We start from the raw sequence: 27,618 nt of genomic DNA, 5'->3' as shown, positions 1-27,618 counted from the left end.
TGTATGCTGTGCCTCTATTTTCAGGGCAATGTGGTGCTTTCACTTTGGCCTTTTGAGACACTGTAAAACATTACTTAGCTAATACATTTTAACTGATTTTTGTTCTATTTCTACTACTTCATCCTATGCTGTTCAAATCTTTCCGTAATCTGTAATGTGCTTCCCTTTGGACTTGCATTGCAGAACCAGCTCACTATTCCTCCTGAATGGAGATACAGCAAAAGAAAATGTCTCATTCGCAAGCTCTTCAGTATTTATCAAATGATTAGGTGAAGAAAAGGAAGCAAATTCACACCTTTTGAAATTTGCTTCATGGGGGCGGATTCATTACTGAGAAAAAATATTTTGTAACAGGTTGAGAAATTTAGCAACGCCTTTTCAAAACAATTTCATCTGAAGTGAAACACTTTGAACAAGAAGATATTAACTAACAGATGTCCTTGATTGAGGCAAGATTGGAGATAATACTGAAATTTCACAAGTTGGAATTGGCTGTGACCAAAACAGAAAGCAAAAGTTTCCCAGAGAATGTGTCCCTTCCCCGAGAGTAAAGATAATTCCATCCTAGTCTGCATATAGCTAAGCAATGAGGGAGGTAATAGTATTCTTACAAGACTTTTGGCAGTCCAAAACTCTTTGGAGAATACATCTTGTAATTCTTGTCCAATGGGCCATGGTTCTTTTCTAAAGAATGCCAATGATAAATAAAGAACTGAGAGATTTTAAGGCAGACAGTTTTATGCTTATTATGGTGAAATATGATTACAGCACAATTTAGACTTCTGGATTTGTACGCAACCAGAATGTCTAAAGCGTCTATCAGAGAAATAACTACAATAATATTATCAAGCAGAAATACTAAACCATATTCTAGAAACTATGAATGAAATAATATCATTTTAGGTTTATAATCTACAATATCATTAAGATATTTAGCTATTATTAAATGATGGTACAATATTTACTCACTTACCTGTATGGACAAACATGTGTTTCACATAGTTTTGCTTTGCAGTGAAGGTTTTATTACAAAGAGTGCATTCATAGGGTTTCTTTTCAGTTTGTCCACTTGTACCCTGGATTGTTGACTGAGATTGTTGGGGGTGCAACTGTGTAGTAAAATTTGTAATATTGGGTTGAGGAACTGTTATAAATTGTGTCTGTTGGCTTGTCAGTGGTTGTGGCAAGGTGAACTGAAACAGTTTGCCACTGGTAGTGCTCTGAGTGGTGAAAAGTGTTGGTATGTAGGTACTCCCAGCAGTGCCGATGACTGGAGTAGTGCTGGTTAAGGTCAGTGGCATTCTCAAATTGGTGGCAAGGGTGTCTGATTGCCTCAGATAAAGCTGGGTGGTTGTCAGTGGCTGAGTGTTTTGCGTCACTGAAATTACAGAGTTTATTGCAGATTGCTGCAATTCTTTGTCACTTGCGATGTTTCCATCACTGCTTTGAGGCCCTGTGGTGTCCATTTCAGTTTCGTAAGCCCTATCCGGGGAAGAGGGATTTATGCTGTCGGGTTGCTGGCTGTCTTCAGCAGGAAGCTCATTCTGTTCGGCTGGTCTTACATCTGATTGTCCCCCTCTGCTCATGCCAGCAATGAACTGCTGGTCTATTGGATCGGTTTCAGTCCCATTGGAAGAGCTAACGCCAGAGTCAAAGCTTTCTCCTTTCGGCTCACTCTCAGTACCTTCAGCTTGGTCAGTATCCTCATTGCACTCTTCGGATTCATTTTGCTCTGAAGTGTTTTTTGTCTGCTGCCCATAATAATCGTAATCATATTCATCTTCAGCCTCCTGCTTGATGTGAACGTTGCCTGCTATGGTCTGGATTCGAACTGGTCGTGGTTGCTTGCGGCAGTGTGTGGTTTCTGGGGTGGAAAGATATCTCTCCATCTGCTGTGTGCGTTCTTGTATTCTTGTTATCCATGCTGGATCATTTAGATTCTCTTCTCTCTGCATAACTAGCTGTGTGCTGTGATGGCTGACCACTGGTGCACTGTAGTGGGATCTCTCTCCTGTGCCATTTTGTACCGGCACTCCAGAGCAGGCATAAAGGGAGGAATAAATTCTTTCGACATTATGCTGTGAGTGAGCTTGTACATAGCCGGATTCAGTATCACTACTCTGCCCCGATGAACCAGACTCTGGTGTTCCTCGTGGTGTTATTTGGTTCGATTCCCTTGTTGTAGAGTAACCACTGCTCACCACCGTTTGTGAAACAATGCGGGTGCATTCATCAATAACTGTTTTGATCTGCAGAATGCTGGCTGCTGTGAGGATTTGTAAGGCTTCACTTTGGGACACTCTGAGCACTCCGCTGTACATGAAGTCAATCAACTTCTGAACAGACTGCACTGAGACGACAGATGGAATCTCAATGTCACTGTAGCCCAAAAGCAGTTTGTCTTGGAAGAAGGGGCTGCCAGCGGCCAACACACAGCGATGAGCTCTGAGCATGCTCCCATGGATTCTGACGGTCACATCGCAGAAGTGCCCCCGGTTTCGTTGCTCATTTAGTGTCTCGAGCACAGAGTTGCTGAAGTTGTGAAGGTTGATACTGTGAATGCGCTCTGTCATTCCCTTCCCATTGATGTTACCTGGTTTTGAACAGAAAATACTTGTTTTTACAGTTTCAGAAAAGTTAGCCGATGACCTGTGCAGAGAGATAACATGCTACTTTTTCAGTTAAAAATCCAAATGCCTTAAATGAAAACAGTGAAAAAGGAAATGGCACTGCTGCCCTCAAAACACAAGCAATTAAAAACAACACTGATGGTATTTTACTGCTATTAAAGTTCCAATATCAATGCAGAACATTGTTGGTCTACAATTGCCTGATGGTAAGGAGAATATTAAAATAAATGTTTAAAACTAGGAACTGATATACTTGAGAGTGAATAAAAGATATAATATACAAAAAGACAGGGTAATGTGTCAAATTGTAGGAACCAGGATCAAGCAGATTGTTAATCATCTGGATGATGGAATCAGACATTTTTTTTAGTATTGATTAACAATGCTTAGAATTATCATATCATTTTACATGTATATAATTTCAATTTTAGTCTGTGCCAGCACTAATGCTGAATGCCCATGTGCTCCAGAAGCATGGTGCATATTGTAGGAGATAATAATTTATGATACCATTTCAGGTTCTCCAAATAACAACATTTGCAGGTGATTGCTAGGATAATCTACATTCAAAATCTATTCTACACCAATAAAGATATTGTTTATCGTAGAAAGATTAATTTCATGTGATCCCCGTGAAACAATATTATTGACATTGAATTCAACATTAAAAAAAATATCTTTTAAGTCCAACTCTTTTTTAAAAAGGGCTGGCAGTATTCTTTCTACCTAATCTCCTGTAAAATGTACATGTATAATTATTTTTAAAAAACATACTTTGATTTTATTCAAGTATGTGTAAGGGGTTCATCAGCATTTTCCAGTATTTGTTAAATACCAATATATCGCAAATTAAATGGATGCTCATGGCTGTGATCACACCAGGAATATATATGAGTGAGGAAAGGAAAAAATGAACAAGATGGGTAAGTGGGAATGATTACAGCCTAATCAAATGATGACAAAATGAAACCAAAGCTTAGGTGATTCATGACATCCAAATCTAAGGATCAAATCATATGATTTGTAATCGTTCCTTCCTGTCCAATACATTGTATAACATATATAATAAAATTTGTGAGAGTGCCATCTTTCTTCCCTCCTTTTCCCTTAGGGGACAGGCATCAATAGCCATGATGCTCCATTAGATTAACATATTATACAATCATTGTAAGATTACATATTTAATGAGATTTTAAAAAAATATTTCCATAATTAAAAAAATTACAAGGGCAGAAGTTTCTCACCACTGCAGATGTATGTGGCCACCATCTTGAAAATCTCCTTGTGTGAAGAAAGAAATTCATGGGCCATCTCCTCTCTTGCAATTGAGCATATTACTGGAATGATTCATGGAGCTAAGATGTTTGACCTTACTGTATATAAAGACAAAACAAAGTTCAAATACTACAGATCTACTTCGTATGGTACAATTTTGTACAGCAGCCAACACTGGTTTTACCAACTAGATGATTCAAAGCAACGGAGCTAAAAACCTAATTAAAATTCTTGGTCTGATGCATAATTTGTTCAGTTATTGACCTAAGGAGGCCAGGAATTTTATTTTTCACTGGTACTATGGAGATTCTCAAAATGGTGGTCAGAAATGGAGGATGAGGAAGGCTGGATGCCAAGAAAAATGAATATTGTTATTAAAGGTTGTTGGAGCAATAATGAATTCCAGTTATTTAGTAGATACTGGTGGTATAACAAGATACACAACATATCAAAAAGAGGTTCTAAAGCCCAATTAATACAGTTGTATTAAATAATATTAACTAACAAAACAATCTGAAATAACTACTGGGCCATTTTTCAAAATTACAATAAACACGGCACCACAAATTATAAATCAAAAGCCCTGATTAGAATTTAGTCTAGGAAATTTGGCAAATTTTCATTGTTAGTTTTGATTTCTTATTCATTCCAATGGGATAATTAAATAGAATTTCACCAAAACAAAAATAATACAGAAACATGAATAAAGTTTTATAGCTTCACATGTACGCTGACAACACACAGCTCTACCTCACCTCCACTGTTACTGAATGATCAAACTGCTTATCTGACATCCAGTGCTTGATGAGCAGAAATGTCCTCCAATTATACATTGGGAAGACGCAAACCATCGTCTTTGCTCCCTGCTCCGAACTCTGCTCCCCAGCTACTGACTTCATCCATCTCCCTGGCAACTATCCGAGATTAAATCCGACCTTTCGCAACATTGGTGTCATATTTGACAGCGAGACGAACTTCTGATCACATATCTGTTCCATCACAAAGACTGCTTATTTCCACCTCCATGACATGGCCCAACTTCGCCCCGCCTCAGGTCACCTGATGCTGGAATCCTCATTTGTGTCTTTGTTACCACTAGATTTTGATTATTCCAACACATTCCTCACGTTCTCCCACAATCTACCTCCGTAAACCCGAGGTCACCCAAAACTCCACCGTCCATGTCTTCACTCACACCAAGTCTTCTTTCATTGAAGGAAATGTGAACCCTCTTATACTTCTTGCATCTTTTACAGTTTCCATACCTTTTGTATTATAAATTGTGTGTGTTTTGAATGAGCTCTAGGTAGATGAAGGGTTAATTCTAAATGTATACTTGACTGAGGAATAAGGCCTGTGTGACTTAGAATCACAGAATCCCTACAGTACAGAAAGAGGCCATTTGGCCCATTGAGCCTACATTGACAACAATCCCACCCAGGCCCTTAACCACACAGATTTACCCAGCTAATCTCCCTGGCACTAAGGGGCAATTCAATATGGCCAATCAACCTTGATTAAGAAACACCAACAGGAATTGTTGGTGTGAATTGGTATTGTGAACAGGAAAAGGGAAGTAAGGACGCTTGTCTGAGCTTCGTTGTCAGTTGTGATCAAAGGATATGCTTTGAAATTTTTGGATCAATGGACTTTGGAGCTTTAATTAAATAAAGACACCAATTATTAAGTTTGGAAGGTGGTTATGTAGGAAAAAGTTAATGATGGCCAGTTTAGGATATGCTGTTCTGATTATAACCACGTGTTAGTGAACATTGTCAAGTGAAATAACAAGATCAAAGCATGATGACAAAACTAAAAAACAGGATATGCTTGGCTGCAGAGGATAAAAGAAATCATTCAATGAGATTTGTTGCATGTATTTCAAGAAGATATAGGGCGAGAAGGTAGCTATATATGCTTCCAGGGTTGTGAGAAGCAAGAATCATTTGAACTAAGATAGCAACTGTCTTTATGTATAACTTTTGCTGTTTAATAAATTGTTCTGAGAACTTTGTATTAAGCGTCTCCTCATCTGAGATTTATCGTCTGGTCTCTGAATCTCTTAGATCACCTATCAGCCCTCTGCTCACTGACCTACATTGGCATCAGGTCAAGCAAAGCATTGATTTTTTTCAAATCCCTCCATGGTCTTGCCTCCCTATCTTTTTAATCTCCTCCAGCTCCACAACCTGTTGAGATATCTGTGTCCTTCTAATTCCAGCTTCTTGGGTATCCCCAATTTTATTTATTTGTCTATACACAATCACACACAATACAAATGATCATTATTTATGATAATTGCGAGATTCAAATACATCAGTACATATGAATTATTGCTATATTTTTGTATGGAAGGGGGGAGTTCGTAAGCATTTGCTTAAAAGTTTATTTCCTCTCGACGAAAAGAAAGGGAGAAAGAGTCATAATGTAATAATAGGGATGAAAGCCAGAAAGCTGAAGCTTCACGTTATACATGGAAATAATCACAGTTAATTACAAGACATGAATTTACACATTCACAACAGCACCAAAAGGAGAGAAAGAACTATGGGTATTAAGAATAGGACTTGACATTACTGTAGCCAATTACTCCATTGCTGGCTGTGCTTTCAACTGCCTGGGGCCTAAGCTCTCCAATCCACTTCCTAAAAATCTCCCTTTTCCTTTAAAATGCTCCTTAATGTCTACCTCTTTGACCAAGCTTTTGGCCATATGCCCTGATATTGCTTAATGTGGCTTCGCATGAATAACTTTTTTCTTTTATTCTTTCATGGGACTTGGGCATCTCTGGCAAGGCCAGCATTTGATGTCCATCCCTAATTGCCCTTGAACTGAGTGGCTTGGTAGGCTTTTCAAAAGACAGTTAAATAATCAACCACATTGTTATGGGTCTGGAGTGGCATGTAGGCCAAACTGGGTAAGGATGGCAGATTTCCTTCCCTAAAGGACATTTGTGAACAAGATGGATTTTTACAAAAACTAATCATAGTTTTCATGATCACCATCACTGATATTAACTTTATATTCCAGATTTTTAAACTGAATTTAAATCCCACCAACTGCTGTGGTGCGATTTGAACCCATGTCCCCTGAATACTAGCCCTGCACCTCTGGATTCTCGTTCAATGGCATGAACACTATGCCACTGCCTCTCCTTAAATTGTATTGCAATTATAAGCAAGTTTATTGCTTTGTTAAAATCAAAATACTGCGGATGCTAGAATCTGAAAGAAAAAACAGAAAATGCTGAAAAATCTCAACAGGTCTGACAGCATTTGCGGAGAGAGAAGAGTGCCAATCGTTTGAATCTAGATGACTCTTTGTCAAAGCTGGCAGATTACCCAGCTCTGATGAAGAGTTATCCAGACTCAAAATGTTTGCTCTGTTCTCTATCCACCTATATTGCTTTGTAATGTTTCCGTAAAGCACCCAGATTACGGATTAAATGCACCATATAAATTTTAAAATTATTTCTGAGTGATAATGGGCATCACCGGCTTGGTCAGCATTTAATGCCCATCTCTAATTGCCCTCGAACCACTGCAGTCCATGTGACGTAGGCACATCACGGTACTATTAGGGAGGGAGTTCGACCCAGTGACAGTGAAGAAACGTTGATATATTTCCAAATCAGGATGGTGAGTGGTTTGGAGCCACATTTGCAGCTGGTGTGCTCCTATGCATCTGCTGCCCTTGCCTTTCTAGGTAGTAAAGGTCAGAGGTTTCAAAGTTGCTGGCGAAAGAGCCTTGGTGAGTTGCTGAAGTGCATCTTGTACATTGTGGAACATTGGTCAAGAGTGTGTATAATATCAGGTAAATGCCAATGTTGCAGTTGTACTGGAACAGCTTGACTAGTGGAATGATTTGTACAAGTCTCCAATACTACTGCTGGAATGTTGTCAGAGCTCATGGCCTCTGCAGTGCCTTCAGCTGTTTCTTGATATGAATCAAATTGGCTGAAGCCTAGCAAAAGTGATGCTGGGGGCCTCTGGAGGAGGCGGAGATGGGTTATCCACTTGACACTTCTGGTTGCAGATGGTTGCTAATATTTAGGCATTGTCTTTTGCACTGGGCTTGACTCCCCCATCATTGAGGATGGGGACATTTCTGGAGCCTCCTGCTTTGGCTAGTTGTTTAATTTTCCACCACCATTCACGACTGGATGTGGCAGGATTGCAGAGCTTTGGTCTGATCTGTTGATTGTGGGATTTCTAAGTGTTGTCTATTCCATGCTGCTGCTTCTGTTTGGCATGCAGGTAGTCTTGTGTTGTAGTTGCACCAGGGTAAGACCTCATATTTAGGTATGCCTGGCACTGTCCTGGCATTCTCTCCTGCACTCTTTATTGAGCTACTGTTCATCTCCCACTTTGATGGTGATATTACAGTGGGAAATATGGTGGCCATGAGGTTACAGATTGTGGTTGAACACAATTCTGCTGTTACTGATGGCCCACAGCACCTCATGGATGTCCAGTTTTGAGCTGCCAGATCTCATCTAAATCTATCCCCTTTAGCATGGCAGTAATGCCACACAATAAGTTGGAGGATACCCTCAGGGATTTTAAAACCAAGGCCCAACCTGTCTCTTCAGGTGAATGTCATAGCGCAATGCTTCAGTACATTTTGAAGAAAGCAGGTCATTCACCCAGTCAATTATAACTAGTAAAGGGTATAGGTAGCTCAGTTCCAAACAGCTAGAGAAGATGGATGGTCGAAATATGGCAAGTGGGACATTGCGTTCAGAAAATAGAAGCATGGATAGGGGTTTCAGCAGCAGTGCGCAACAGGTAGAGTGGATCTGGGTGATGTTGAAAAGTGCTCTAGATGATTGATAGCACGTAGGCCCAGAATCTCATTTTTGTTTTGAATAATATGTCAAAGTTTTGTCAAGTGATCTGGATAAAGTCAAATGGAGATGAAGCACAGATCAGATTTGTTGTAAAACGGTGCATGGGAGGCAGGGGAAAGAGCAGGAGGAAGAGGAGAAACTAGTGTGGTAATTATTTGGGATTCAATAATTAGGAGGGAAAATAACATCCTTTATAAACAGTATGTTACATATCTGTTGCCAAAGTGAGGGACATCTCAAATCAGCTTGAAAGAATAATAGAGAGGGGGGAGGAGGAGGACACAGTCATTTGAAACATAGTGAGACTAAGAGCGAGGAAAGAGTATGCAAGAGGACCTTTTTTAAAAAATTTATTTTTCCATGAGATCTGGGTGTTGCTAGCTAGGCCAGCATTTGTTGCCCATCCCCAATTGCTCTTGAACTGAATGGCTAGGCCATTTCAGATGGAAGATCACGTTGCAATAACTCTGAAGTCACATGCAGGTCGGACAAGGCAAGAACAGCATACTTCTTTGCCAAGAGGACACTTAGTGAACCAGATGGGTTTTAGTTTAACGACAGTTGATGATAGTTTGCTGAGACTAGCTTTCAGCTCTACATTTATTAATTGAATTCAAACTCTACCAGCTGCCATGGTAGGATTTGAACCCATGTCCTCAGAATCATTAATCTGAGCCTCTGCATTACTAATCCATTGACATTACCACCATGCCACTATCTCCCCCTGACTGGAGAGTTTGGGGAGCACCAGAAAGGAGGAGCTACATTACAGAACAGGATCTCAGGGGTTATAATCCCTGAATTATTGCCTAAAGTCCACATATAAATTGGTGTAGGGTTAAAAAGATTAGGGGGTGAACACACAGCTGAAGGAATAGGTTAGAAAAGATGAGTCCCAGATCATGGGACACTCTCACCAGTACAAGTTCAGGAATGAGCTGTACAATTAGGATGAGATCCACCTCAGCCTGGCTGGGATCATACAGAATCATAGAACGATAACAGCTCAGGAGGCCATTTGGCCCATTGTCCGTGTTGGTTCTCTGCAAAAGAGCTCAGCTACTTCCACTCCCTTGTCTTTTTCCAGTAGCCCAGAAAAAAAAAATTCCATTGCGATAATTATCCAATTCCCAGGTCTTAGTGGAAAGAACAAACAGAGCAGTCACAGGAATTATAATCTAGTAAATGAGGGATGGTAGGATAGTTCAGGTGGAATTAGTAGTATGACATAGTTCAAAAACAAATGAGAGAGTACTGATCAGAAGGAAAACTAAACAATAGCAAAGCAATTGAACTAGAAGAGAGAAATAACAAACATGAGTAAAATATTAGAGCAGAATCATGCTTTAGGGTGTGCAGCCCAAATAAGGATTCTTTGTACAAACACACTGAATATAAGGTACAAATTGGATGAATTCAGGGCAAGTTCAACTTGGAGGGCATAACACATGTCACAAAGCTATGCTGTTTATTTTTGAAAATATGATTTTTCATCTTTCAATGGCTGGAAATTTTGCAATTCAAACTGAGATAGAGCAAGCTACTTAAAATGCAAGGCTGCACTCCAAGGTGAAGGTGAGAACCAAATAAATCAGCCTCAGGGGAGTGTGGAGAGAGAGAGAGACAGTTCCTATAATGCAGCCACCCATTGAAACTTGTGCCTAAGGAAGAGATATTAATAATGCAAAGTACTGGATATTGAAACACTGGCTGCTACAGGCAGACACACCCAAAATCTCTTGGAAATTCACATTGGTGAGATATTTCAAGACATGGCTGCTTAGCCACTGGCGATTGCAAATGGTACAGGCAGTGTTAAAAAGTCTTCAGCGCAGGAAGCAGGCTGAAGGCTACTCATACTTCCTCTCTCTCTTTTGGAACAAGTGTGTCACCTGGTTTGAGAAGCCAACTCTACCAATAACCTACCAACAAATAGAGATCTTGTAATACTTGCAACATCTACATCTGACCACATCCAAGAAACCAGCTAACAAGTGTTTAAAATCTATGCCATAAGGACAATCAAAAAATGACTAACCATATATCCCTTCACTTTTTTTACTACTCGAACTCTCCTTATTACTGATGCCTGTGTGATGTGTGTGCATCTCTGTGGGAATGTGCACAACGACTGCGTGAGGGTTGATTACTTGACGTCACATTTTTATTATTTTTCTTGGGTTAAGTGGTTAATAAATTTTGTTTTTCTTTGACTGAATAAACCTTTATTTGATCCGGCCTTATTGTTCCCAGTTTAAACAGTTAAATACATTTATCATTGTGAAAAAGAGGATTTTTTATATTTGTTCATGGGATGTAGGTGTTACTGGACCGGTATTTAATGCCTATCCTTTAGGGCAATTAAGAGTTTCTATAGAGAAAGTGGGAGTGGGATACTGGAGAGTGCATGATCAGCCATGATCATACTGAATTGTGGAGCAGACTCGAAGGGCCAAATGGCCTACTCCTGCGCCTAGTTTTCTATGTTTGATCACATTGCAGTGGATCTGGAATCACATGTAGACCAGACCAGGCAAAAAAGGCAGAATTCCTTCCCAAAAAGACGTTAGTGAACTAGATGGGTTTTTACGACATTCTACAATGGTTTCATGATGAGCATAAGACTTTTAATTTCAGATTTTCATTGAATTTAAATTCCACCATTTGCCACGGTGGGATTCGAGCCCGGTCCCCAAAGCGTTACCCTGGGCCTGTGGATTACCAGTCCAATGACAATACCACTACACCACTGCCTCCACCTTAAATTATATTGGTTGTGACCAACTGAGGAGGTTAGACCATAAGATATAGGGGCAGAATTAGGCTGTTCGGTTCATTGAGTCTGCTCCATCAATCGTGGCTGATAAGTTTCTCAACCCCATTCTCCTGCCTTTTCCCTGTAACCTTTGATCCCCTTACCAATCAAGAACCTATCTATCTATCTCCGTCTTACATATACTCAACGACCTGGCCTCCACAGCCTTCTGTGGCAATGAATTCCAGAGATTCACCAGGCTCTGGCTGAAGAAATTCCACCTCATCTCGGTTCTAAAGGGTCGTCACTTTGTTCTGAGGCTGTGCCCTCAGCTCCTAGTTTCACCTACTAATGGAAAGATCTTCCCCACATCCACTCTATCTAGGCCTTTCAATATTCTGTAAGTTTCAATGAGACCCCCCCTCATCCTTCTAAACTCCATCGAATACAGACCCAGAGTCCTCAAACGCTCCTCATACGTCAAGCTTTTCATTCCTGGGATCATTCTCGTGAACCTCTTCTGGACTCTCCTAGGTTGAATAGAGGGGAGCTAGTTCACCCCCTTCTCACCTGGTCATAAAACATGCCTGAGACATGACTGCAAGATGGTCAACTCTGAGAACCAAATATACTAAGTTATAAGGTCTACAGGAAATGTGAGAAAATAATCAAGAGGTGTAGCTTTAGTGCTTAAGGATGAAAACATTTCAATGAAAAGAGAGGATATGATGAGAGGTAAGCAGGCAGTGGAGACCTTGTGGGTAGAAATAATCGAAAAAGATTTAAGAGTGTAGTGGGAGGTATGCATAAACCCTCCAGTCGCAGGTGTGAAGTACAAGATTGCAAAAATGCAGCATGTAACAAAGACATTGCTGTTTGAATGGGGGATTTTAATTTCCATATCATTTGGGATAAATAGACTGTAGCACATTTCAGAGAGTGAATTTGAGTGTGGCCAGGATAGAGTTCTGCAAAAGTATGTCATAGATGTACGAAGAGGGCATGCCAAATTATATTATGTAAAGAATAATGAAACAGATTTAGTTAACAGCCGAACAGTGAGAGAACATTTATCTAATAGTGATCACAATAAGATTGAGTTCAACATAGGCTTTGAAAGGGAGAAGCACAAAATGGGGCTAAGAATTTAGATTTTAGATAAGGCTGACTTCAACGCGGTGAGACAGAGACCGTCCACAGTTAACTAGGCAAGTCTGTTAATGATCCGTTAACCAGAAAATTAATGGGTGAAGTTCAATAATGAATTTGTGATTCACAACCAGTTCATCCCCCCAAGGCAAGAACTCTACTTGCCAAATCGGGCACAAGTGACTAAGGAGGTAAGAGACAACATAAAACTAAAATAAAAAGCACATTGAAATGCAAAAATAGCACAGATCCTCGTTAAGAGGATAGATACAAGGAACAGCAAAGGGTGACAAAACAAAGGGAAAACTACAAAATGGGAGACTGGAAAAAAACTGGCAAGGGATATCAAAATGAACACATTTTTACAATCATATTGGGGGAAAAGAGGCAGGTCAGGCCAATGTGGGTCCCTTGAAAACTAACAACGGTGATACTGCCAATGGGAAATGGTGGACGTGCTGAATAATTACTTTGTGCCAGTATTTACTGTATAGGAAGAGGTCAGTACGCCAGACATCGCAATGAAGCTAGCAATGAATCAGGGATATGTGGGAAAAATAGCAGTCATAAAGAAAATAATGGCACTAAAAGAGTGGTAAGTACCCAAAACAAGATTGTTTCCATCCCAGTGTTTTAACGGAAGTAGGTGAGAACAATGCAGATGTCCTAACTATAATCTTCTAAAGTTCTCTTGAATCTGGGATTTTTCCTTTGGATTGGAAAATTATTCATGTTACTCCGTAAAGTCAAGAGGGAGAAATTGAGGAAATATAGACCAGTCGACCTAACATCTGTTGTCAGGAAATGAAAAGGTCTGTAATTAAAAACAAGGTGATGGAAACACCTTAAATATTTTTAGCTGATGGGACAAAACTGCATGGATTTGTAAAAGGTAGATCGTGCTTGATGAACCCGATTAAATGTTTTGAAGAAGTGAGTAAAGCAGTGGACAGGGAAATGACTATGGAATGTATACAGGCTTCTAGAAGGTACTTTATAAGGTCCCTTGTAAGACACTTGGTTAAAGTTGAAACTCGGAATCGAAAGCAAATCAATGATTTGATTAAAATGGGCTGAATGGCAGGAGACAGAGGATAGGTACCCTAAACATAGAATCACAGAATGGCCTCCAGTGCTGCAAATGTTCAGCCCATCGTGCCACACGAGCGCTCTGTAATTATTTCCCTGGAGTACTTCATTCCCTTTTGAAAACCGCAACTTGTTCCTGCCTCCCCCACCCAGTGCATTCCAGATTGTAACCACTTGCTATGTTAAAAAAAAATTCCTCATTTCGCCTTTGGTTCTTTTGCCTATCATCTTAAATCTGTATCCTCTAGCTATTGGCCCTTCCATCAGTCCTACCTGTCTACCACTCACGATTTTCAGTATCTTTCAAATCTAATTTCAATCTACTTTGCTCAGAGGAGAAGAACCGCAGCTTCTCCAATCTATCCATGGAACTTAAGTCCCTCATCCCTGGAACTATTCCAGTAATTTTTTCCCCAGTTTTTCCCAGCAAGTTCTTCACGTACTTCCTGTCGTGCCCAGAACTGAAGATGGTGTTCCAGATGCGGCCAAACCTTTTTTAAAAAAAATATAAAGTTTCATCATTATACTCTATAACTTTAAATTCAAGTCCAGGATCTAGTATGCTTTCTTCTGATTGAGGAGTCTAGGAAGAGTGGGCATAGTCTAAAATCAGAGCCAGACCATTCAGGAAACACTTTATACGCAAATGATGGTAGAAGTTTGGAACCTTTTTCTGCAAATAGCAATTGATTCTAACTAAACTAATAACTTGAAATCTGAGATTGGTAGTCTTTTGTTAACCAAAGGCAGAAAAGGCTCAAAAATGTTCTGACCATGTGTGGGACCAAGGAGCCTTAGTAAAACTGAAGCCAATGGGATCTGGGGGTGGTAAAGCTCTCCACTGGCTGCAGTTACACCTAACACAAAAGAACATAGGAACAAGGAGCAGAAATAGGCAAATTCAGCCCTTTGAGCCTGCTCCGCCATTCAATCAGATCATGGCTGATCACTCCCTGGTTTCAAATCCACCTCCCCACCCGTTCCCCATATCCCCATATCCTTTATTTTAAAAAGAAATATATCCGTCTCTCTCTTGAAATCATTCAACAATTCAGACTCCACCGTGCTATGGGTCAGCGAGTTCCACAAATTCACCATCCACTGCGAGAAGTAGTTCCTCCTCAAGTATGTTTTAAATCTACCGCCTCTCAACCTCAAACAGTTGAGGTCCGAGGACTGACTCCCTGCGGCACCCCGTTAGTTACATTTCACCTGCTAGAGAAGGACCTATTTATCCTGACCCTTTGCTTTCTGTCAGTCAGTCAATCCTCAATCCAATCTAGTACTCTACCCCCAATCCCCTGGTAATGATTGCTTCTGTGGAGACTAGCCTCCTCAGCCTCAACATAGCTGGTGATCCTTAGGCTCAACTAATTTCATCTGCCTTATAAGTAGCTTACCCTCCCCTATAAGGGCAGAAATGGGGATATTTGTTGATGAGTACAATAATCAATTCCACTTGCAACTCCTCAAAAAATAAACCAGCCCGTGACTGTATGCAAAAAGACCTGGAAAACATTCAAGAGAGCACCTAAATACTTCTGCTGACATTTGTCAGTTATACCATCTCCAAATCCTCCAGCATCAAGATGCTGACCAGGAAATTAACTGGACCAGCTATACAAATACTATGCCTACATTGGCATGTCAGAGGCTGGATATTCTATGGAGAGTGACTAATTCCCAAAACCTCATCACTATCTACACAACACTTGTACAGAGACAACACCCAGCTCTACCTCACCACCACTGCAGCCAGCTCTACCTCACCACCACCTCTCCCAACCCCTCACGGTAGCACAGTGGTTAGCACTGCTGCTTCACAGCTCCAGGGACCTGGGTTCGATTCCTGGCTTGGGTCACTGTCTGTGTGGAGTTTGCACATTCTCCTCGTGTCTGCGTGGGTTTCCTCCGGGTGCTCCGGTTTCCTCCCACAGTCCAAAGATGTGTGGGTTAGGTTGATTGGCCATGCTAAAAATTGCCCTTAGTGTCCTGAGATGTGTAGGTTAGAGGGATTAGTGGGTAAATATGGGGGTAGGGCCTGGGTGGGATTGTGGTCGGTGCAGACTCAATGGGCCGAATGGCCTCTTTCTGTACTGTAGGGTTTCTATGATTCTATGATTCGATATCATCAGACTTGTCTCACAATCTTTTTCTTTGGACTCTGTTATAAAATCCATTCCCTAAGCACCAATTCCATCCCTCTCTCCTGGCAACTGGCTGAGGCTGAATTAAACTGCTCGCAATCTGGGCGTCAATATTTACTCATATCTATGTCATTGCCAAGACCCTGTATTGCCCTTGTCTGATCCTTGCCTTGGTTAAGCCACTGCTGCGACCCTCATCTATGTTTTTGTTACTTATAGATTTGACCATTCAAGTGCACTCCTGACTGGCCTCCCATGATCACTAGCTTCTGCTATCCATGTTTTAACTTGCATCAAGTCCCATTAACCTAACACCTCTGTGTTCACTGACCTCTTGTGGCTTTCAGTTAAGCAATGCCCAGATATTAGAATGCTCTTCCAATCCCCATTTCCCCTGTGTCTGTAATCTTCTACATCTTATAAAACTCTGTGCTTCTCCAATTCTGGCCCCTTGAGCAGCTCCGATTTTAATCCTGCTGCCACTGGAGGCTGCCCAGGCTCTGAGCTCTGAAATTGCTTCCTTAAACCTCTCTACCTTTCTTTTCTGCTAAGCCTTTCCTTAAAATTTACTTTTTGACCAAACGTTTGGTCACTCGCCCCAAAATCTCCTCATGTGGCATGTTGCTAATGATGCGCCTGGGACATTTTGCCATATTGAAGATGCTATGCAAATATAAGCTGATGTTGAGTAGAATTCACTTCAGTTTAAAATAAAATTCACTCCAGTAACTTGAAGTAAAGAAGTCAATGCTTGGCGACCCTGAAGAACAATGATGCCTTACACCAAAGAAATAACAAGCAACAGCCTGGTATAGTCATTACCTTACAGATAATGTCCCAGACACTACCATCACTATCCCTGGGAATGTCATGCCCCATTGGCAGGACAGGTGGCAACGGCACAATGGTATAAAGTCTGCAGAGAGCTACCCTGGAGTCCTCCAAATTGACTCTAGACCTTATGAAATCTCATGGTATCAGGTCATAAAAGGTGTAAGATTTTGATAATTCTACTAATGTTTGAGGTTTGTTGTGGATCTGTAACATCTATGGGTTTTATTCTTTAGCCACTTTTTAAATGGTTTAGTTAGTGAGATAATGGATAGTCAAGACAGATGGAATTTTTTACAGGAAGGCTGTTGTTTGCAGAAATGAGGTTAAAGTCCAACAGGTTTATTTGGTAGCAAAAGCCACACAAGCTTTCGAGGCTCTGAGCCCCTTCTTCAGGTGAGTGGGAATTCTGTTCACAAACAGAACTTATAAGACACAGACTCAATTTACATGAATAATGGTTGGAATGCGAATACTTACAACTAATCCAGTCTTTAAGAAACAAAACAATGGGAGTGGAGAGAGCATCAAGACAGGCTAAAAAGATGTGTATTGTCTCCAGACAAGACAGCCAGTGAAACTCTGCAGGTCCACGCAACTGTGGGAGTTACAAATAGTGTGACATAAATTCTGATTCTAGGATCGCATGATAAAGACTCAGGAGGAAAAAAGCAGAAATATTTATGTGAAATAGTGTGACATAAACCCAATATCCCGGTTGAGGCCGTCCTTGTGTGTGCGGAACCTGGCTATCAGTTTCTGCTCCGCGACTCTGCGCTGTCGTGTGTCGCGAAGGCCGCCTTGGAGAACGCTTACCCGAATATCAGAGGCCGAATGCCCGTGACCGCTGAAGTGCTCCCCAACAGGAAGAGAACAGTCTTGCCTGGTGATTGTCGAGCGGTGTTCATTCATCCGTTGTCGCAGTGTCTGCATAGTTTCCCCAATGTACCATGCCTCGGGACATCCTTTCTTGCAGCGTATCAGGTAGACAACGTTGGCCGAGTCACCTCCTTAAGGACGGTCACCTCAGCACCTCACTGTACCGCAAGCCCACGGATAACCTCACGATGCTCCACTTCTCCAGCTTCCACCCTAAACACGTTAAAGAAGCCATCCCCTACGGACAAGCCCTCCGTATACACAGGATCTGCTCGGATGAGGAGGATCGCAACAGACACCTCCAGACGCTGAAAGATGCCCTCATAAGAACAGGATATGGCGCTAGACTCATTGATCAACAGTTCCGACGCGCCACAGCGAAAAACCGCACCGACCTCCTCAGAAGACAAACACGGGACACAGTGGACAGAGTACCCTTCGTTGTCCAGTACTTCCCCGGAGCGGAGAAGCTACGGCATCTCCTCCGGAGCCTTCAACATGTCATTGATGAAGACGAACATCTCGCCAAGGCCATCCCCACACCCCCACTTCTTGCCTTCAAACAACCGCACAACCTCAAACAGACCATTGTCCGCAGCAAACTACCCAGCCTTCAGGAGAACAGTGACCAAGACACCACACAACCCTGCCACAGCAACCTCTGCAAGACGTGCCGGATCATCGACACAGATGCCATCATCTCACGTGAGAACACCATCCACCAGGTACACGGTACATACTCTTGCAACTCGGCCAACGTTGTCTACCTGATACGCTGCAAGAAAGGATGTCCCGAGGCATGGTACATTGGGGAAACTATGCAGACACTGCGACAACGGATGAATGAACACCGCTCGACAATCACCAGGCAAGACTGTTCTCTTCCTGTTGGGGAGCACTTCAGCGGTCACGGGCATTCGGCCTCTGATATTCGGGTAAGCGTTCTCCAAGGCGGCCTTCGCGACACACGACAGCGCAGAGTCGCGGAGCAGAAACTGATAGCCAGGTTCCGCACACACAAGGACGGCCTCAACCGGGATATTGGGTTTATGTCACACTATTTCACATAAATATTTCTGCTTTTTTCCTCCTGAGTCTTTATCATGCGATCCTAGAATCAGAATTTATGTCACACTATTTGTAACTCCCACAGTTGCGTGGACCTGCAGAGTTTCACTGGCTGTCTTGTCTGGAGACAATACACATCTTTTTAGCCTGTCTTGATGCTCTCTCCACTCCCATTGTTTTGTTTCTTAAAGACTGGATTAGTTGTAAGTATTCGCATTCCAACCATTATTCATGTAAATTGAGTCTGTGTCTTATAAGTTCTGTTTGTGAACAGAATTCCCACTCACCTGAAGAAGGGGCTCAGAGCCTCGAAAGCTTGTGTGGCTTTTGCTACCAAATAAACCTGTTGGACTTTAACCTGGTGTTGTTAAACTTCTTACTGTGTTTACCCCAGTCCAACGCCGGCATCTCCACATCATGTTTGCAGAAATGACATTTCATTGTTTTACAACTGCAAATGGTTTAAAAGTCCACATTCAGCAGCTCTGTTTGTAGAAATGTAAAATAAGTACGTTTTTAGAATGACACCTTAAAAAATGGTTTAAACAAACCATACATTGATTTAATTGATTAACTATATTTATAGGGCAGCGCATGTGAATTAGAGGGATACTTTTCTGTCCTTTCTGACATTAGGTATGAAGTGTTATTAACAAGAGGTGTGACTGTGAATCTTGTATTCAAAGGAAATGTATTATTTGTTTGCATTGGATTGTAAACTTTGAGGAAAGAAGAAATAAACATTTGTCTTTAGTCTATATGGTTCTATTTACAGAGATGGGGTGATACGAGATGTCTCACATCCAAGGCCAATGGAAGAGGTGAATTTGGATTATTTTCAAATATGGCTGCAGGAAAAATGAGAAATGCGGATAAAAATTGGAAAATCAGTCTTTATGGGCACAGTGTTACCATGGCTTAATCATAGAACCATAGAATCCCTACAGTGCCAAAGAGGCCATTCTGCCCATCGAGTCTGCACTGACCCTTCAAAAGAGCACTCCAATGTCAGTCGGAATCAGGGTGAAAACTCTCTGCTGGTTGGAGTCATACCTGGGAGAAAGAAAGATGATTGTGGTTGTTGGAGATCAATTACCCCAGTTCCAGGACATCACCGCAAGAGTTCCTCAGAGTAGTGTCCTAGTCCCAGCCATCATTGGCTGCTTCAATGACCTTCCTTCCAACATAAGGTTAGAAGTGAGGATGTTCATTGATGACTGCATAATTATCAGCATTGTTCACAATTCTTCAGATAGTGAAGCAGACCATGTCCAAATGCAGCAAGATCTGGACAATATCCAGGCTCGGGTTGACAAGTGGCAAGTAACATTCGTGCCACACAAGTGCAAGGCAATGACCATCCCCAACAAGAGAGAATCCCTAACTATCGCTCTTTGACATTCAGCGGCATTACCATTGCTGAATTCTGCACTATCAACATCCTGGGGGGTTATCATTGACCAGAAACTGAACTGGATTAGCCATATAAATACTGTGGCTACAACAGCAGTTCAAAGGCTAGGAATTCTGTGGCACGTAACTCACCTCCTGACTTCACTAAGCTTATCTACTATCCACAAGGCACAAGTCAGGGGCGTGATGGAATATCATCTGATTGCCTGGATGAGTATAGTTCTAACAACAATCAAGAAGCTTGACACCATCCAGACCAAAACCGTCTTCTTAATTGGTGCCTTATGCACAACCTTTCACTCCCTCCACCATCAACGCATGGTGACATCTACAGAATGCACTGCAGAAACTCGAAGGCTCCTCAGACAGCTCGCCTCAAACTCACAATCTCTCCACCCAGCAGGACAAGAGCAGCAGATGCATGGAACCACCGCCACCAGCACCTAGAAGTTGCCCTTCAAGTAACTCACCATCCTGACTTGGAAATATATTGCTATTCCTTCACTGTCATTGGATCAAAATCCTGGAATTATGTCCCTAACTGCACTGCAGATGTACCTACACCACATGGATTGCAGATGTTCAAGAAGGCAGTTTACCACCATGATCTCAAGGGCAGTTAGGAATGGGCAATAAATACTGCCTAGCTGGAGACACCCACGTCACAAAAAAAAACTCCCACTCCTTGACAAGTAACTAGACATAAGACCACAAGACATTGCGAGGTAGAAGTGAAACTTTGTTTTTTTAAAGCATAATAATATGTCCCGAAGCTAAAACCTCACACTATGAGCGGGAATTTACATCTCCAACTGCCTGGTGGGATCGTCGACTCCCAATGGACTTTTAGCTGACCACTGATTCTCCCATGGCCAGACCCACCACGATGGCACCGGAAAATTCCAGCCTATATTTTTTATAAGAATTATATATGTCATCACGGCTAATCCATAAATTGAAAAAAATACTGGACAAAGGCTCAAAATGACTGAAGCCGTTGCTGGCCATGACTGTCCTGGCTTTCAAAACAGCCACCACCTCGTTATCTCTGAAGTCATGACCCTATGTGACTGCAGGGACCAAATCCAAGGCCATTTATGTTTCAAAGATCAAGGCCTGGTCAATGGAGACAACTAATCTGCGATGACAGATCTGAAGAATCCAGACAAAGGAATATACATCTTTTGTCTAAACCAAAGTGGAGAAATGAGAAGCATATCACATGACCTCATTACTGGGAGAACTAGTTATGCCACCTTGGGGAGCTGCAAGACTAACACCTCCAAGTGGTAAGTGGTACTGATCCACGTCAGATCAGCCATGATCTTATTGAATGGCGGGGCAGGCTCGAGGGGCTAGATGGCCTACTCCTGCTCCTATTTCTTATGTTCTTATGTTCTTATGATCTAGCAAGTAGCAGCTCAGAACTAGGGCTCGGTCCAGATGAATGTTTAGTCCCCATCCACACTGTTTCTACTGGAACTTCTCTACAAGCACCCACAAGATATTCATCTCTACGTGCCCATCTCGCCATGGAAGTCATCTCTACTGGAAAAATAAATTATCCAGCATTAGTCTTCAACCTGTTATTACTGTGAAAGAATACATCATTGTACTTTTGATTTTGGATTCTGGACTCACAAAACAACTGCATCTCTTTCTTTTCTATATCCCTATTTTCTGGTATGAATGTATTGGGGGATACTCCCTCCATGTTTCAGTGTTGTTACATAAACTAACCCTCTAATTTCATCCTATCTTGAGTTTGCTGTGGAGTCATTGACAGAAACTAGATGACACCAAAACTAAGGGTTTGAGGAAAATACACAATCATTCATTAAGGAGAGAATCAAAATCAAAACACTTTTTTGTTTAAATGTGGGGGAGGGGGGTGGTGAGAGGAGAAATCAGAGCTGTTTAAATTATTCCCCTCCTGGCTGTGACAAATACAATATTCCTAATTTAAATGGGTTCACTTTGAATGCATTTAAAATAAACATGAGACCCTGGATTTCTAAGGACATAGAGAATTGAGAAACAGGAAAGTTATGTTACAATTATATAAAACCTTGGTTAGATCACACTGGACTATGTACAGTCCAGTTTTTCATATTTTTAAAGGGATGCACAGACACTGGAACAGATGCAAATAAAGGTTCACAAGAATGATGCAGGAAGTGAGGGTAATTACTTATCAGGAAAGGTTGAAAACAGGCTAGGCGACTCTTCTCTAGAAAAAAAGAAAGCTGAAGGGTGACCTGACAGAAGTCTTCAAGATTATAAAAGGGTTGGTGGGATAAACATAGAAAAGATGTTTCCACTTTTGGGAAGAACAAAACTAGGGGTGATAAATCCAAGATTGTCACAAATGAATCCAACAGGGCATTCAGGAGAAAATTGGTTAGAACACAGACGTGCTACCACAAATAATAGTTCAGGAAACTAGAATAGATACACCTCGGAGGAAGCTACATGAATATATGAAGGTGAAGGAAATGAAAGGATATATTGGTAGGGTTATTGGAAGAATGGCAGGAGGAGGGTAAGGAAGCATAAATATTGACACGGACTTGTTGGGCCTGAATAACCTATTTCTGTGCTATAAATATTAGTGTTTCTGAAATCATTATTTGGTTAATTGCCTGACTTGGCCAATGGAAGCCTAACTTGGCCAATGCAAGCCTGACTGATAACTTATGAGCCGTAATGCAAGGTGTGATTTACTTGCACTTTTGACTACTAGATGCATGCCCCCATTCTTAAATGCAACTAGATGTATCCGTTTAAAAATAAATAAATTGATGAAGAAATGTACAATTATTGACGATACGTACAATCAGAAGAGAAGGTGAGTAAAGCAGCCGTCTCTCTGAATTTTCACGTGGACTACAGTCTTCTGTTGGGGAAGACTAGTCCTGGAGCATTATCTGTTTGCGCAATTCTCATTCTTCAAGGACTGCAGTTACTCCAATCCTTCATTACTCAGTTGATCTTTATTTTTGCTGAAAGAAAGAATAAACAGAAACTAAGCACAGATCTCAGACTTCTGAATCAGCAACTCAATCTTCTAAAATATCAGCAACAGCAGCAAATGCAGAAGAGCAACAAATAATGTACATTTGTGTTGCTGTGCATAAACTATTCATTACTGCTACCCCACTACGTAGAATTATTTGCATCACTGCCTCCTAACCAATTTCATTAACTGTAATTTTTTGTAAGTGACATCAGCAGGCAGCACATTTCTCACTAAAGGCATCAAAGCTAATTCTAAAATATGCCTCACTACATATCAAAAATTGGTGAAAATTCAAAATCATCCACCCTACATTTTAGTGGAAGGTTATAAATCAGTACTGGCTACTATTTATAGTCTTCTGATTTGGGTCTGAAAATCAAACAAGAATTCCCATTCATGAATACTGTACCTAAGCTTACTTACGCAGAGTGCTGCTTGATCAAGGGACCAGAGGGCTGCTGCACCCAGAGACTCTTACCCCAATATGCATCAGGGCTACAGGAGAAAAGGACGATAAGGCTGAAGCAAAATAAAAATAAAATGTTGAGGAATTTCCATAATGGTTCAGTGGGTCACAGTAATGCATGGGTCATTGAGCCATGTGGACTGCAGATGTACACCTTTGACCCCAGAGTTTATGCTGAATGGACTGATCTAAGCCAAAGTGGACATGGCACAACTTAACTTCAATTTCCTTGGGATGGGGAGAAGGAATGAGTGGTCTATTTCCTCACATTCAAACATTATCCAGCAACTGTTGAAGATAAGTTACATTTGTGGGTGATTGCTCTCACATTTAACCATTCTCTAAATCTGTGCTCAAGCTTGAGTCACTGACTTAGATGGGAACAAAAAAGACAGATTATTGATCACTTGACTTTCTGAAATCTTTTACGGTGCCATGAGGAAATTCATAAAGGGAAAGGGATAATAAATTACATTCTATCCCACATTACCTTCCCATGTCCTTTATACAATGCCTCCAGAGGTACCATCTTCAGCATTTTGAACCAAAAAAGATAAGGATATAAAGACCAAATTGGTATTTCACTATAATCTTTGAAATAATTTTGAAATCATAATTTTTCACCTTGTTCTGCATCTCAATGGAATCTTAAAACTAGATTCAACAGTAAAAGTTAGATTTTCTTTTACATAATCGCAAAATGTTTGACATTTATCTCACTAGGACACCAAGATCTGAATTCTGTGGTATCTTGTTGAACATCTGCAATTTGTTTATCCGAGGTGACAGTGATGTGCTCTATATATTTCATCCTGAAATGTCAGTGACAATAGAAGCCCTATGTTCATCCTTGATGATTTCTTTATGAAGCAAACTGCCATCCATTTTCTCAAGGAAGGGCAGTCACACATTGTTACTTTCTTGACAGTTGATTAGCTTGATGTGAAAGATGGGCATCGTCTTGATAGAAAAGCATTTAGTTAAACATCTCTAACTCCTTGCAAGCTAACTATAATGTCATCTACACCATTATGTAAACCCATTGCTTGGCAAACCTCAGAACTTTTTAAGCAGAAGTCCTATAGGTCACCAGGTCATAGGTCATCTTATGGACTGTCAACTCGGATTCATTTGGCCACTTTGTATTTGGGTGCTTCTCAACATCTTTGAACTAGGCAAGGAGAATGCACCTCAATTATTCATTTTTGTGGGCTTCATAACAATTTCCATAATGGTTCGGTGGGTCACATTAACAACATGACTTTTCACAGTAACTTCATTGCAATGTTAATGTAAGCCTACTTGTGACTAATAAATAAACTTTAACAAATATAACTATGTCTTACGTTGTTGAATTATGTGTCCTACCTGTTTTGCACGCTGATAATCTAAAATGGCTGGAGTTACAGGTCAAGATTTCATACGCTAAATAAAAAGCTGAAGATATGAGTTTTTAAATTATCCACTAGATGGCACTGTATTGAACTATAGCCAAAGTTGATTCTGCACTAGATGGCGTTGTAAGTTGTTCAATACAGTTTGCTCTTTACATACATATTATAATAATCAAGTCAAGCTCCTTTCAACTCAAAACTAAAATGGCAGCTGTGCCATTAGTTATATTTGCCTACAAAACAAATGTAAATTTTGAAGTAATTCAATGCATGTGAAGTACTTTGAGATATTTGAGGCATGATGAGACTCAAAATAAATACGTCTTTTTTCTTTCTTAATCTGTGACGCAATGGTAGCAACAATGATCAACACGAAAATATAAGGTGTTTGGAATTTGCCACAGTTATACTTAATTATGCAAAGTTTGTCTTTTTACTCCCAGCTGCCCTTTAGTTTAGCTTATTTATTGGTGTCACAAGTAGGTTTACATTAACACTGAAGTCACTGTGAAAATCCCCTAGTTGCCACACCGGCATCTCTGGGGACACTGAGGGAGAATTTAGCACAAGCAATGCATCTAACCAGTATGTCTTTTGGACTGTGGGAGGGAACTGGAGTACCCGGAGGAAACCCATGCAGACACAGGGAGAACATGTAGACTCTGCACAGACAGTGACCCAAGCTGGAAATCGAACCCGGGTCCCTGGTGCTGTGAGACAGCAATGCTAACCAGTGCGCCACCGGGCTTACCCATTAGTTGGAAGGCTGTGGACAGTGGGAAAATTGCAAGTAAATTCAGAGTTTGAGCAAACAGGTAGCTGCAGTGGGTGATATGTCAAGTCTGGCATTGAGGTTGAGGGTGGCAGAGGGAAAGGCGTAGGGAAAATTATAGAAAAATCAATGGATGGAAAATGGCGTACATATGGACTCAGCAGTGGGGTCCTTTATTCTCACTGAGGAATCTCCCTCTCGACTGATACAAAGTCTTTCTTCCTGCATTTTTGCCCAAACTTTCTCTCCACCCCTCAGAACGGAAGGTTCTCCTCGTCTTCACCTTCCATGTCAGCAGCTCACTATCCTTTACAATTACTTCGATACATCCTTTACTCTCTCATTACTGCCTGCTTTTGTCACACCATTAAACTTCTGTCATTTCATCATCTCATGTTGTCCACCTTATCACAGAATGCTCAGCTCTTTACTTCCCACCATTTTCCTTGCCTGTGTCCCTCCATATAAACTGTTCATTGGGCTGAAATCTTAACCTTAACTTTCTCTCCCTGCAGATGCACTCTGACCAACCTGTTTCCACCATTTTCTGTTGCATTATCAAGATTTATTCATTTGAATGTGTAATTCATTAAATTAGAAATGATGATTAAATATTATGCAATGCTATAATGGGCCTGGCTAACTTAAATAATGGATAGAACTTAGAGGAATTCTCATGGTAGCTGTAGTTTGTTTTTGCAATGCCATTGGCTTTTCACAAAAATGTTACAATGACTGATTAGAGTTCTTTCTGGCACAATGTGATTGTATCACTCATAAAAATGTTATTGATAAGGAATTACATTTGCAATATAGTGACACGGAACAAAACAGAACACTTCTACAAGAGATATCAGGCAACGAATATAAAACTATTCCGAACCTTACCTTTCAATATTCTATTAACCAAATAATTTAAAAATGTTTTCCATTATGATTATTCTATTCAATCACAAAAATAATGCCAACTGGGAGAAAACAGCCTGCTTCACTAGAAATCTATTCACCACTGTGCACAAGGTGCACTGCAGCAATTTCCCAAGGCTCTTCTGACAGCACTTTGCAAACCCACGGCCTCTACCACCTAGAAGAACAAAGGGTAGCAGGCATGTGGGAATCAGACCACTTGCCAGCTCCCTCTAAGTCACAAACCATCCTAACTTGGAAATATAAAGCCATTCTTTCACTGTTGCTGGGTCAAACTCCAGAAACTCCTTCCTGTAACAGCACTGTGGATGTACCTACATCACATGGGTTAAAGGTAGTGGTTCATCAACACCTCCTTGAGGGCAATTAGGGATGGGCGATAATGCTGACATTATCCAACATCCAACAGACAAATTTTTTTTAAAATGGTACAATGGCCACCTTTTTGTCCCATCCTTCCTTTGATCCCCCTTCTATTGTTTGTTCAAAAAATACTTTTGGATTCCTTTTTATTTTGGCTGCTAATCTGTACTTTGTTTTCCTTGCACCCCTTACATCTTGCTTAAGATCTCCTCTGTGCTTTCTATATTCAGTTTGGTACCCTGTTGTATTATGAACGCGACAATTATCCTTAATCTCCTTTTTTGTCTCATCTTAATCTCTATTGTTGGAACTATCTAGGGAACTTTGAATACCATTTTCTTCTCCCTCATAGGAATTTACCTACTCTGTACCTGAACAACCTCCTCTTTGAAGGCCTTCCAATTACTGTTTTGCCTACGAAAACATGATTCCAATTCACCAGGGACGGATCATTTTGCAACTCATGAAAATGATCCCTCCTCCCGTTAAGTATTTTTATTTTCGATTGTACTTTGTTCTTATTCATAACTATTCAAAACTTAATGATATTACAATCACTGTCCCCGCAGTGAGCTCCCACTGAAACACGCTC

General features: G+C 40.9%; 1 protein-coding gene across 4 annotated transcripts in view; it reads right to left on the bottom strand.

The window, feature by feature from the left end:
* zbtb20 (zinc finger and BTB domain containing 20) overlaps window positions 1-27,618 on the bottom strand; it is a 345,434-nt gene that overhangs the window by 11,052 nt on the left and 306,764 nt on the right. For 3 of the 4 annotated variants that reach the window (XM_078232540.1, XM_078232541.1, XM_078232542.1), the window contains 3 exons: window positions 22,920-23,087; window positions 3,875-4,003; window positions 974-2,593 (listed from right to left, as the gene is read on the bottom strand). In XM_078232540.1, coding sequence (XP_078088666.1) covers window positions 974-2,593; window positions 3,875-3,941 — 1,687 coding nt within the window. In that variant the 5' untranslated portion in view covers window positions 3,942-4,003; window positions 22,920-23,087. The remainder of the gene's footprint in view (window positions 1-973; window positions 2,594-3,874; window positions 4,004-22,919; window positions 23,088-27,618) is intronic. The other variant, XM_078232543.1, reaches the window with a different exon arrangement.

The sequence above is a fragment of the Mustelus asterias genome, chromosome 17 (genome assembly GCF_964213995.1).
Source record: "Mustelus asterias chromosome 17, sMusAst1.hap1.1, whole genome shotgun sequence".
NCBI lineage: Eukaryota > Metazoa > Chordata > Chondrichthyes > Carcharhiniformes > Triakidae > Mustelus > Mustelus asterias.
This window is presented reverse-complemented; position numbering and strand designations above follow the sequence as displayed.